General features: G+C 37.2%; 1 protein-coding gene across 1 annotated transcript in view; it reads left to right on the forward strand.

The window, feature by feature from the left end:
* The first annotated feature begins 3045 nt into the window (after positions 1-3045).
* Positions 3046-12922, forward strand: part of rcan2 (regulator of calcineurin 2) — a 95431-nt gene continuing 85554 nt past the window's right edge. The window contains exons 1-2 of the mRNA XM_088624912.1: positions 3046-3203; positions 8485-8702. Coding sequence (XP_088481038.1) covers positions 8487-8702 — 216 coding nt within the window. The 5' untranslated portion in view covers positions 3046-3203; positions 8485-8486. The remainder of the gene's footprint in view (positions 3204-8484; positions 8703-12922) is intronic.

Raw genomic sequence — 12922 nt, forward strand, 5'->3', positions numbered from 1 at the left:
GCTGATGCTGTAGTAACCGAGACTCACACTTATATGTACAGTAGATACTGAAATTTTCACACTGATGCTGTAGACACCATGAAACCCATACTGATGGTGTAGACACTGTGGGACTCATACTGATGCTGTAGTCACTACTGATGCTGATACTGGTGTGTCTACTGATACTGTAGACATTGATGCTGTCGTGATCCTCACACTGATGTTGTAGGCAGTGTGAGACACTTATGCTGTAGGCACTGTAAAACTCACACTGATGCTGTAGGCACTGTGAGACTCACAATGGTGCTGTAGGGACTGTGAGGCTGATGCTGTAGGCACTGTGAGACTCACATTGATGGTGTAGGTGCTCTGAGACACTGATAATATAGGCACTGTGACACTCACAATGATTCTGTAGATACAGTGAGACTCAAAATAACACTGTAGCCATTGAGACTCACACTGGTGCTGTGGACACTGAAGAGAACTGCGTTCATTTTAACATTTAGAATAAAAGTATAATTAGTGTGATTTGCAAAATTAACACATGGACACATATCAGATGATTGTTAGAATTGCTGATTATGCAGAATATTTAGGATGTGTAAAAACATAATTACTCTGTTGGTGGAAATAATTGTAGTAATATTCAAAACATCCTCCTCAAGGCTGCAATAATAAAAATGTTTTATGTGTTTTGTATTATATCTGAAGTTATCTGAAAGTAGCTGATCTAGAGCTTGTGTGCTGATTATCCTCTCTCAAGTCCTGAACTGTGTTTTTCTCTGGCTTATTGAAATACCACTCTTTATAAAGCATTTGGAAGTATTTGTTAAAAATAAAAGGCCTTTAAAAACACAGCATTGACTGAAATTTTTTTTAGTTGCTTTTTTAGTTGTTCTCCTACTTTATTGATGCAGGATAGCAATTGATGTTTTAATCCTAAGCAACATTACTCCTACTAAGAAGATTTTCTGTCATGCCATTTCCATTTTAATGTATCAACTTATATGTCTTTCTTTTTCATCAGATTAGTCTTAATCATGCAGTCTTTTGGGTTGGAATTAAAACAAAATCAGATTTGTGAAAGATGGCACACCTGTTTAATTTTTCATTGAAAAGATTAAAATTGCATAAGAGATATATCTTCTACTTCAACATGAAAAACAATCAGCCCCTTTTTTACATTGATTCAGATTCTGCCACTTATGTGTACCTTACAGTGAGAATGCAAAACCAGGATTTTCACAAAATTGTGAAACATCTGTAACATCACATATGCGAAGTCATGCACATAACAGTGCTGTTGGCATTTTTTTCAAACTTTGCACGATTTGTAGCTTCTGTAGAATGGTGTATTATGGGATGCGTGTAGTTTAATGCAGAAGATCACCGATGCTTCGAAATCCTGTAACTAAATGTGGAAACACAGTTTCTATTTTTAGAAAAACATATACAGGTATTTGTAAAATACAAGGCCTTTAATCTTCATAAAGCAGCAATTCCACTACAAAAAATACATCTGGAAGAACTAAAATCTTTATGATTTAGGAAACAGACAGTGATTGTTTTTATAAATGGAATATATATATATACATACAGTACAGTATATCAATACCTCCATTTAAAAAACTGTAGAGACTGTGTTGGTAAAAAGACTGACAATTCTCATTCAATACATGCTGTCTGTACAGTACGTATTTCAATTTCCAGATCTGTGTTTATAGTGAACATTCTTACAACTTCTGTAACTGAATTTAAAATGCAGAGCATGAGATTTAAGTAGTTCCATTAACTGAGAAATTCTCAATTTCTCTTCAGCCTTTTGGTTTCAAACTGCCAGGGTCAATGTGGGTATTACATAAAAAATAAGCACCCATACTTAGAAATCACTAAGTATCTAGCTGTTGAAAGAATTCATCATTAATATTTTACCCATTGCTCTCACCGTTTTCATTTCCTGGAGAATTGATCTTTTTGTAGAATTAGTGCAAAAATATAATTATTGTCTATATAGAGTCTCAAAGATGATTTGTTTACCAAATGCATTTTTAGTATGTAGAAATAGTATCTTGACACCTGGCAAGTCCAATCCAATCTAAGTACCTTTAACAGAATACAGCACTCTCCTCCAAAGAAGGAAAGTTTAATTTTACATGAACTTATCATCACCTCCCCTCTTAGTTTAGATAACCAAGATCCAGTATTGTGATTTCAGTGGAAACAAAGTTTCAATCTGTAAATGTTTTTCTACAGTATTACTATGATGACAAAGATCCTACAGTATAATAAGATTCCCTACACTGCATATACTGTAATCACATAACAGTGATTATAACAAGACATTTAGCATCTTTAAAGCAACTTAAAAACCTCAATGGACTGCATCTATCAGTAGCTAAATGTGGATTCAAGACTTCAAGAGTTGCATGCAGCACACTGAAAAATCTGACTGCCCTTAATAAGTAAATGGAAATACAGAGGTTACTGTGTTTGGGTCACAACCTTTTGAACTAAGCCAAATTTAACACTTAAGAGGTAGCCTGTATTAAAGGGCCAGTTAAATATGTTAAGGACTTGGGCCAGGTCTGATGAATTAATATTAAATGCCCTGTTAACTGCATCGTCAAGAAAAAATACAACTTTATTATTACAAATAAAAAAAAAAACATTATTTTAAAGTATATTATTTTATTATTTATATTTTCAGCCATAGCATACCCGTCCGTGATACATAGCACAGACCTACAGTACTGTGATACAACAAGTTGTTATTTAAAATGTTAATTTATACATGTGTATAACATGCTTGGTTCTAAACACCGAAAAGGACATCTCAATTTGTTTCATTAACTTCTACGTTCCCTTTCATCAGATTAACTGCAATCTGCGGGAATACTTTGTGCCTTTGCAGCTGTATGTACAGTGTAACATACGGAGACGAGGTTGCTTGAAGTACCTTTTATTCGCAGCTTTTTTTAGAAGCCCCACCGGTTATCGTATTGGTCATAGAATGCCCCCTGTGGACAGAACTGTATTTCATTACTGGGTAACGCAAACAGGGCTCCAGGCAGTCATTGGTGAGTCGAATTGTCTGTTGCACAGACGTCAGGAGATTAGCGGCTCGCAGCTGGAATACAAGGTTGAATCGCAAAGACGGGAAGGAGGCATAGCAAGTGCTGAAAGTGGTCATCGGAAAGCTGCATCCTGTACTCTGACAGGTAACCTAATGCGTGTGCTATCTTAATAATAATAATAATAATAATAATAATAATAATAATAATAATAATAATAATAATAGATACCGTGTTTGCGCAAGTCGCATTTTTTTCTGCATTCAAAGTACAGCCTTTAAATAAATGCAGTTTTCGTATCTACAATTCAGTTTTTCTAAAAAAAAACTATCGGGATATTTAAGTTTTTTTTGTGACCATGACCAGCTTCTCAATATTAGTTTGGCGCTGCATATACTGTACAGGTGCTTTTACGTTACAAATTATTAGTTCCATAAAGAAGTAGGTAATCTACGTTTTTCTTGCCTCTTGTTGTATGTTGCTACAAATGATTAATCATTGAATCATGGTTCATAGATTGAAATGTTTTTTTTTATCGGTGGATATAAAAAAAAAAATGTTTCTGGTCCCACACTGTGCTCTGTACAGAATGAAGGCAAATCCGTGAGTGTGAGTTTTTTTTTATTTCCAACCTAATCCTAGTCTCATATTTGCATCCAAACTGCATAACAAGAAACTCAAAAATTGTAAGAGTAGCGACGGGTTTAAGGAAGTTGATGACGTGCGAAAAGGAAATGTGGTATTGTGTCTTTAGGGTGGCAAACACCTTGATCATCCTTGATGAATTTGGTTTTATGCGAGGTACATACGGTACAAGTGCATGATTTGGAACTCCTTAGGTATATGAGCATTATATGAAATAAAATGGGGCTATCCAAGTGTTTTACTCATACAACAGGTTATAAACATGCGCTCCAAAGTATCATTTTATTTCATCATATTGTTCTGCTCTGTTGTAGTTTTCTAAGCATTTGAAACTTTACCAAAGGTCTAATGATTATGGACTTGTTTTCCCGTCTGGACAGTTGTGTGACATTTGTACGATTTAAGTCACGAAAGGACTAATTAAACATTGTATGGAGTAATATTATTTTATTTACTTACAGAATGCTTCTCTTGTCGTTTGATTAATTAGCAGGATGCCAGAAATCCTTTTTTCCTTAAAATAAGAAAAAAATGTATCTTTACATTCCTTGATAACCAAACATTTCAGAGAGGCACTGGGAACCTGTTACCCTCATGTCACCAGTGAAATATCTGTGCGTGTGTTAATGTCTGAGCTGCGGGCTTTTGTATAGGTCCTGCTTTCTGATGCCCAAAACCGTACAAGGTCATGTTAGTTAATCTGATCTACTCAGCTTTTTAGTCAGGTAAGATGGGCAGTGCCCAGCAAGTGCATTCAAGCTATTTCCGCAGTAGTTTACAATGGATACATACAGTACATATACAGTACATACAGTCCAATGGAAAACCTGGCTGTTAATCCTGGTGTAGAACTTGGAAATACACAACCTTTAATGGAGTTGTTAAACAGATGTTTTGGAGGAGGTCACACAGTAATATTCCACTCTCTTCTGTATAAAATACTTGTCTGCTGAGCCCCTTCACACGGATCAATTCCAGCACCCTTCCCTCCACACCATCTTCACCCTTGTAGCAGCCTCCATGATAGATTCCTTGCAAGAGAGAGTCTTTTTAGCATCCCCGACTTTATGACCATGGCTGTCATTTTCTCAGCCAGGCATGTTAAAGCTAAACAGTAAACTATTAAGTGCTCTATCCCATAATATTTGTCATCTCATTGCTTTAATTAGAATTTGAATGGACTACTGAACTAATAATAAATTCCATGGGTTTTGTCATTGTAACCAAAAGGTAATTTAATGGATTATAAACCATGCTTTGCATCCCTTAAAATAAAGTATTACCAAATGTTTAGTGCTGTGTTTCCTCTTTAAAAAAGCCCTATTTAACTTTCTGGGTGTTTCATGATCAGAATATAATTTTTAATATGGAAACTGGATTCTGTGTGTAGCCCATGCAACTCAGTAGTGAACTCAGATAACTATTTTTATCCAACATCTTCATGTCAATAGTGGCATGCGGCTGAGATAACATGATAAAGAGATTGCCTTGGCAGGAAGGTTTTCAGAGCGGCACCTTTGATGCCTGTAGAGTAATGAATAACGTGGATTTTCTCAGTGTTATTCCTGTTCAGATTTTGAAAGCAGTTTAATAGCAATTGAATGCTTTATTTAATGCATCTATATTTGGTGGAATACTGTATATGAAGAAATTAATTGCCTGAATTCTGTTAGATATACTTTCATAGTGTGCAGAATATAATAATAATAATAATAATAATAATAATAATAATAATAATAATAATAATAATAATATATGGTTTTGTCCTTATCTAGTCGCATGTATTTGTGGAAATAAGTTTACAAATTAAGTTAAACAGAAACAATATATTTGTTTAGCCATTAAACATTTATGTTTGTTTGGCATTTAATAAACATTTGCATTTTAAATCTGAAATAAGAGCTAAATTTGGATGAAAATTATGGGAATTCCTTGGCTAATTTTGTATTATCACACATTATCTTTATCAAAAACCATTTATGGCTGAACAAAATATAATTTAGTACTTTTTAATTAATGTATTTATTGTTACATACTTATTCGACACATCTAAACATTCTTTATAGAACCTGTGATGTGATGACATTTCAAAAAAACATCTGTAAACATAGAAATTAAAACATAGAAATGTTGGATCTCATTCAGTTTCTGATCTTTATTGATTAATTTTAACTGCTAATGTTATTTCTCAGAGTTCAGTTTTCTTACTGTTTTTACAAGTTGATTTGAAATAAACAGACTCCTAGTGAAATATAATGTACTGTATCTATCCATCATCAGATAGCTGAATGTTGGAAGCACAGGGAATAAGACAGGAACTTAACCCTGGACAGAAACACTAACTCATTGCACATGTTTTGCTGTTTTACAATTTGGATATACCAAATCAATTTAGCCAAGGTTGAAGGAAACTGGAATGCCTAAAAAAACCATGCACAGACATGCAAACTCCACACAGAATGTGCTCCAGCCTGGTATTAAACATGGGATGGTGAGACAGTTGCTGTCACGTACACATTGCATTGTATGAATGCACAGTTATTTTAAAATGTTGCCCTCGCAGTGAAAAAGAATGCTTTTGCTCTATGCAATTTAAAGGAAATGTTACAAAGCAATTTCACATAAACAGTTTGATAGAAGTGGAACAACAAGCTTGCATTTCAAATTTTTGTCTGACCAAGACCATTTTAAAAAGGTCCTAAATTAATCCCTGCTGGTGATTAGTACTGTATGTTTTAGGATTACACATTCTGTCGGTGTTCAAAAATGTAAAGCAACAGTTTTGATGGTAGGTTCTTTTAGTCACAGGAGTGTACATTTTTCCTCCCCTGGGCTATTGTTACCAGTCCCTTCAATCCAGGGCTGCCACTGGTCTAAACATTGTTCTGTTATTTTTCCCATATTCATTGGACTAATACTTGCAGACTGGATTTGAATTAAATACTAATTACACTTTAGTTGCTTTAGGCAATTTGGCCAATCTCATTCTTGGAACAATTTATTTCTAAGTTCATTTGTTTTTTTCCTGAAATACGTCCTGACTTTTAGCCTGCTTGGTCATTTTTTTGGGAGAAGGAGGACTTTCATGCACTTTTCAACATGTCACCTGCCTAATTTCGCAACATTCTGAATTTGATGAATTGGTGCATTGTTTGCCATGAACAAAAACAAATGCAAATCAGTTTGCGAAATGCTTGGTGTTTTTGTGCCTTTTCAGTGGTCCTCAGTCTATATTTACAGACGTTCAGACCAATATTGTCCAGTCTGCCTAGCAGTCTATCTTTAGCAGCTTGTGTATACCAATGGTGGAGTATTGATCTTAAAATAGCATTGTGACAGCATGCATGATGGCAGTGACAATGATGTCCTGCTCACAGTTCAAGTATGTCATGACAGATCACTGATGCAATGGGAAAATGTCCTTGAAATTCTTGTGTGGAATGATGCATTAGTGTTTATCCAATGGGTAAAGCAGTTTTACTTTTGCTTAAAGCCTATCATCAAATACTTTTGCTGCATTCATGATTTAATACATCTTATGATATATATTTGCCTTAATATGCATGAATTGAAAGGGGTAAATCTTATTTCAGTACTGTTGACTTCTGTTAGCACTAATATGGAATCATTATATGTAACAAAGGAAAGAATAATGTCTATTTGAAAAATGAGGGAAAACATAAATATATCCTCTTTGCTAATCTATCCTCTGTGATGCAAATATTTAATTTGCTGACTTTTCGGAAAAATATATTGCAATTAGCGTGTAATCTGTAGACCCTTGTTAAAGATTGAGCTGCTTTACCTGCAAGTTAACACTGTAGCTCTCTAAACCATTCCATTGTACTAGTATATGGTATACAAATTTAAATGAGTAGCACAAAAAGTTATTTTCAATTTTCACTGCTCCTTTTCAATGCAAGCTATCCATCTTATTTACATTATACTGTAAGTGGACATTATTGATTAAATCTGTTAAAATGCAGCTGACAGACTTTATAAACCGTTAATATGAATATGTTAGAATCAAGCTCTTTTCGTTGATGGTGTCTGCAACTGTACATCTTCTAACTTTTGAGATCATTGTGTTGTGTTTAACTGCTGGCACGTAAAAGGTCATTTCTGTAGATGTGACATTTTCTGTTTCAAAAAGGCAGGTCATTCCTTTCTTATTTTATTTCTGTTAAAAAATAACTAAGCAACAACAAAGCTTTTTCCTGCTTCTAAGCAGCTTCATAAGGGAAACCAGAAGAATTTAGCTGTAAAATGTAGTTTCTTTCTCTTTTATGTGACTCCTATAATTCTGCACCATCCTCTCTGTAAGAGAGTGATCTGCATTTTAATCTGTATTAATGTCAGGTCAGAAGTTTCTCTTTGTTATAAATCATTTTCTAGAGCTGGGTGTTAACACTTACATAATTCCATTCTCACTGTATACATCTCATCTTTCAGGACCCCAGACTGGAATTTTCATCAATCAGATTTAGATGACAGACGAGTTCATCTCAGACATGTCTGGAGAATGCAGTGTCATCAAACTTTGCAGTGAATAGGGGCACCATTGCCTCTTTACTCCTGTAGGCATAGAAGGTGCCTGCATAATGTAAGGTGACACAGTTGTGCTGGTTGGATACAGCTTTATTTAAGATTGTCCTGCCTTGAACCTCTGTGTCCAGTGTCTGCATCCCTTTGTAAAACAAATGTAAACTGGTTAATGTTATACTGCGGAAATGAAAGATGCCCATTAAAAAGCCTAAATTGCCATTTTTCTCTCTGCTTTCAGGAATGAAAGGAGAGCCTTTATTCCCCGGGATGAGAGACATCACGCTTTACCAATACTTTGGTCTTCTAGATGGAGAAGATCTCTTTGTTCTGCAAAACCCAGCTGGAGATCATTTGCTAGAAGCCCACTTCCATTACATCACAGACTTCAATGACCTGCCCACCTCACTGTTTGCATGCAATGTGCACCAGTCTGTTTTTGAGGATAAAGTTGGGAAGGTAAGGTCAACCACTTGCTGTTTTCAGTGCATCTACTGTATAATAATCTGGTGCAATACAGAAAAATTGCCTGAATACCGAAAAACGTCTGACGGTAGGCTGCTCCTGTACAGAATGTTCCTGAAATCAAACACTGGCAGTAAAAAAAATGGTAACTTCAAGGTAAATTTAAAATATATCTATGCATTTTCTCACATTGTATCGACTGATTTCCATTTTGAATTTTGTCTGCCAATCCATAGTCCACAGCCTGCAATCCACCACAACACACATCTTATAAACCTTCAAGGAGGAAGAATGCGCCAAATGTTAATTCAGTTTTTCAGCTCTATCCTAATTAAATTGGAAAGAAGAACAAATATGCAATTTGAAACAGAATGATGTATACTGTAGGTTTTACCTGCCTGGCTCAGGGAACAACTGTAAGGACAAGGCTTTCACAACCCACGGATTGATGAGCCTGGGAGCTGGAGTGTGAAGTGCTATGGGAGTCAGTGGAAGAGGGTGAGGATAGGGTCTGACCGCTTCCTGAACTTTTGTTCAAAACTCCAGTCTTTCTTGTCTTCAGAAATTGTAGTCACCCAAATACAACCAAGCAGGGAAAAAAAAAGCTTTCACCTGTTCATTGATACTGTATCTGCAATTAGGAAATGTTTGAGCGGTGGGTTGGTGCAATATAGATTAATTATATGTTTTTAAAGAATGTATAATATTTGCATTAGTCCACAGAGAACAGATCAAGGAGGTTCTTCATTGGTCAAAGATGGGATATCTGTTATCTTCTATGCAATGTTGCTACTGGTGAAGAGTTTTCAGTCTTTCAGTGTGAGACTTCAGTCACTGGCATGCAGTAGGTGTGATCTCAGATAGATTTGTTGCTTCTACCCATTGACAGGTACTGTAGCTACTGTTATGATATTTTGTACTGACTTTAGTGATTTTAGTGCTGACATGGTTGGAATCTAAGTTTCTACTTAGATTCAGATTACATGAAAACCTCGATGGCAATTACATGAGATTCTTTTCAGTTCCTAAATGACAGTTATCTCCCCATTCACCAGATGAATCATGCGACAAACTCTATTTTCAGACTCCACTTTCTATGAGAAAATTCCAGTGCCATTCTACGTATGAAATGAACTGGATTGGAGAGCATTAGTGTTACAGATTTTGTATACCAGCTTCTTCCAGTTGCTCATGTAGCAAAGTCTTGTATTGTATTTTACCCTTTATTTTAAGGTAAATCCAGATATAATAATACGAGTATATGACATTACCACATCCTTTATATATTTTTTTATTCTATTATACACATTGGATGGTCATAATTTTGGACCTGCCGATAAAAATCCCAAACAATAAAGACATGAAAAATCGACAACCTATTGATGAAGACAAAAATATTGGTCTGAAAGAAAAGGCAGCACAAGATGCTGTAATTTGCCCCAGTCTTTTATCACTGTCATTGTCCTCCCTTTGTCTTAAGGGAACTAGTAAAAGAAGCAGGGCCCACCACACCAGGTGGACTCGATACAAACCTGTTCTTTAGTTAAAGTTTCTCGTCATTATACTCATATGCAGGTACGTGGTATAACGAAAATACGAAATATTTTTCCGTTATACCATAATGGAAATATAATCTCTGGTCTCTCCCATCCCTTACTACACTGTTCTTTCTTTTTCCTCTTGTGCACTAATCACAGTGTTATAACACAGTACACACCACACCGTCACACTCTCATAGGGTTTGCACGGCCCACAGCAACCTGATGTCCAGCCCTGCCACATCGCAGTGAATTACAGCCACCTCTGCGGGATACAGGTTTGTGGATTTCTTCTCCAGAGCCCCAGTGGAGGGCAAAGACTCCTTCCAGCCGTATGCACTGTAATTATGGCCTCCGTGACATTCACAGGCCGGCAGCATTCTAGGGGCGGTGGTCGTATTCAACCTGCTTCTTGTACTCACGCCTACACATCAGTCACTCCGAAACAGCTAGACACCCTGCCACACCCCTGCATGTGACAGGTGAACATACACCACATTTGCATCGGATCAACAAGCACACCAAAACCAACACACATCTCACTCGCGGTGGCATGGGAGGGTCCTCCACTGACACATCTCTAGGGAGAAGCAATCTTCCTCCTTTCTCCATAGTCTACACAAGAGTGAGAGAGAGAGACACGCAGCCTCTATCAGAATAGTCAGGCAGGCTGTTTGACACTGCCCACAGCGGCACAGTTCCTAAAAGCATACCGGCTGATGGCTTCTCACAGGGCTCTCAAATCAAATTCACCTTCTTGAGGCTATTACATGAAATTGGAATATGAAATGAATTTAGGTCTTCACAAATACAACTTATTTCTTTTACTATAGCTCCTATTTGAGCACTATTTCGGACTTAACCAGTCACCAGTGTTGCCATGTCCTGTTGGATCATGCACACCTTTTAGGAGTATAAAATTAGGGGTTTACCGTGGCTCTTAAAAAGAGATAATGTGTGATGACTATAGTGTGCTCTCTGAAGGCACCAGTTCTGTAGGGTTTGGGCATTTACTGGGACAATTATTAATTGTAGCAGTAAATCACAAAATTGATTCTTTTGATGGTTTAGAATCTAACCATGCGATATAACTCAAACAACGCACACACACAGGTACTAATACACGAGGATACATTTATTAATACATAGAATATGCATATAAACCTAACAGATCTTATCGAGAGGGTTATCAGAATACAAAAGATATATATTCAGTCAGTTACGAAGAGTTACATATATCAAGAGGACATACGTTCAGTATATCATTCATTTAGACCGTTTCGTAAATGAACTTGGTTATAACTTCTACATTAGATACTGAAAACAAGTACATAACTCTTAGGAATTAAATTGATATCAACTGGTTGGGATAACAATTGAATTCTAGAGCTGTAATGCATTGAAGTTGAATACTCATCCAATCTCTGGGGATTCAGATCTCCTGCGGGCTCTCTGGCTCCGTGCCAGGCTGTGCTGTGCGGCTTGCGACGGTGCGCTGCTGATGCTCACTGACCGGCTAGTTAGTGTTGGCTTTAACTAGCACAGTTTGTGCACAGGAGAAAAGATGACTGTGGGTCCCAGCAAGTCAGGAAGAGGACCAGTTCATTCCAGATGAAGCGCTAGTTCTGAATAGTGATTAAGCTGTCCACAGTTCCGACCTGTTCACGAGGCTTGCTGCTGATGCTAACCTCGGGTGGATCCTCTGGTTACTGTCTGGCAACCTCCGCTCTCGACTCTTAGAACAAAGGAAAGTTCTGGCACTCGGACACACTGGCCATTCCGTGGTTGTCCGGGCTGAGTCTCAGGATGGTCAGGAGGCGCTCTGCGACAATGTCCTGCCCTTGGGAGCCTTTCTGCTCCTGGGCCATCCTGTCCTGGAATTCTCCTTTGAGATTCTCCCTTTCAGAAAAGTTTCAGAATAGTCTCTCAGGCCCTCTGTGTTGCCTGTTTTTACCTGGAGGAGCTTCAGCTCGTTCATTGGCTGAAAGTTCCATGGGCATCAGAGTCCCACGTGGGTTACTCGGCCCTACCAGTCCCTGATTGGTTGATCAAGGTGAGATATGAGTCACTTACTCCTGACACCTAGGAATGCAGTCCAGATGTCCATCTGGCACTCCCTAGACAGATAGGCGCCAATGGATGACCATTGATCATGATAGCCAGGCTTAGCTAAGTGCATCCCCATTTGGGAGCTGTCCCTTATCAAAAGAAAAACATCTTTAAATCAGCCTGCCTGAATAGCTTCTCTGTGGCTGCACCACAGAGATGAAGAGGGAGATGGGGCCTCATTTGGGAAAGCACAGCAACACTTAATTCGCAAGAAGTGCTATTCTGTGGGAGAATTCACTTAATACTTTATCCAACAGATTGTAGCTCATGATCAGCAATTGTTGAAGATAATGTAATTATGATGCACAAATGAATAAACAACTTGAGGTCATTCAGAAGTCTAAGTCTAATCATTTAACTAGCACTGATCTTGCTGCTTATTTGAATACTGCAATTAATTAGTACAGGATTAAGGAGACTGTGAAATCACTTCTTCCACAAGGTGAAATGTTAAGGACAGCTTGAATTCCTTTGTTGAGATCCATAATTCAAAAACGACACCAGGTAATGGCATTAAAGATGCTTACAATTCCAAGAGGAAGCAAAAGAATATGTGGAATAAGAATC

Source organism: Lepisosteus platostomus, chromosome 3 (genome assembly GCF_059453375.1).
Source record: "Lepisosteus platostomus isolate fLepPlt1 chromosome 3, fLepPlt1.hap1, whole genome shotgun sequence".
Lineage (NCBI taxonomy): Eukaryota > Metazoa > Chordata > Actinopteri > Semionotiformes > Lepisosteidae > Lepisosteus > Lepisosteus platostomus.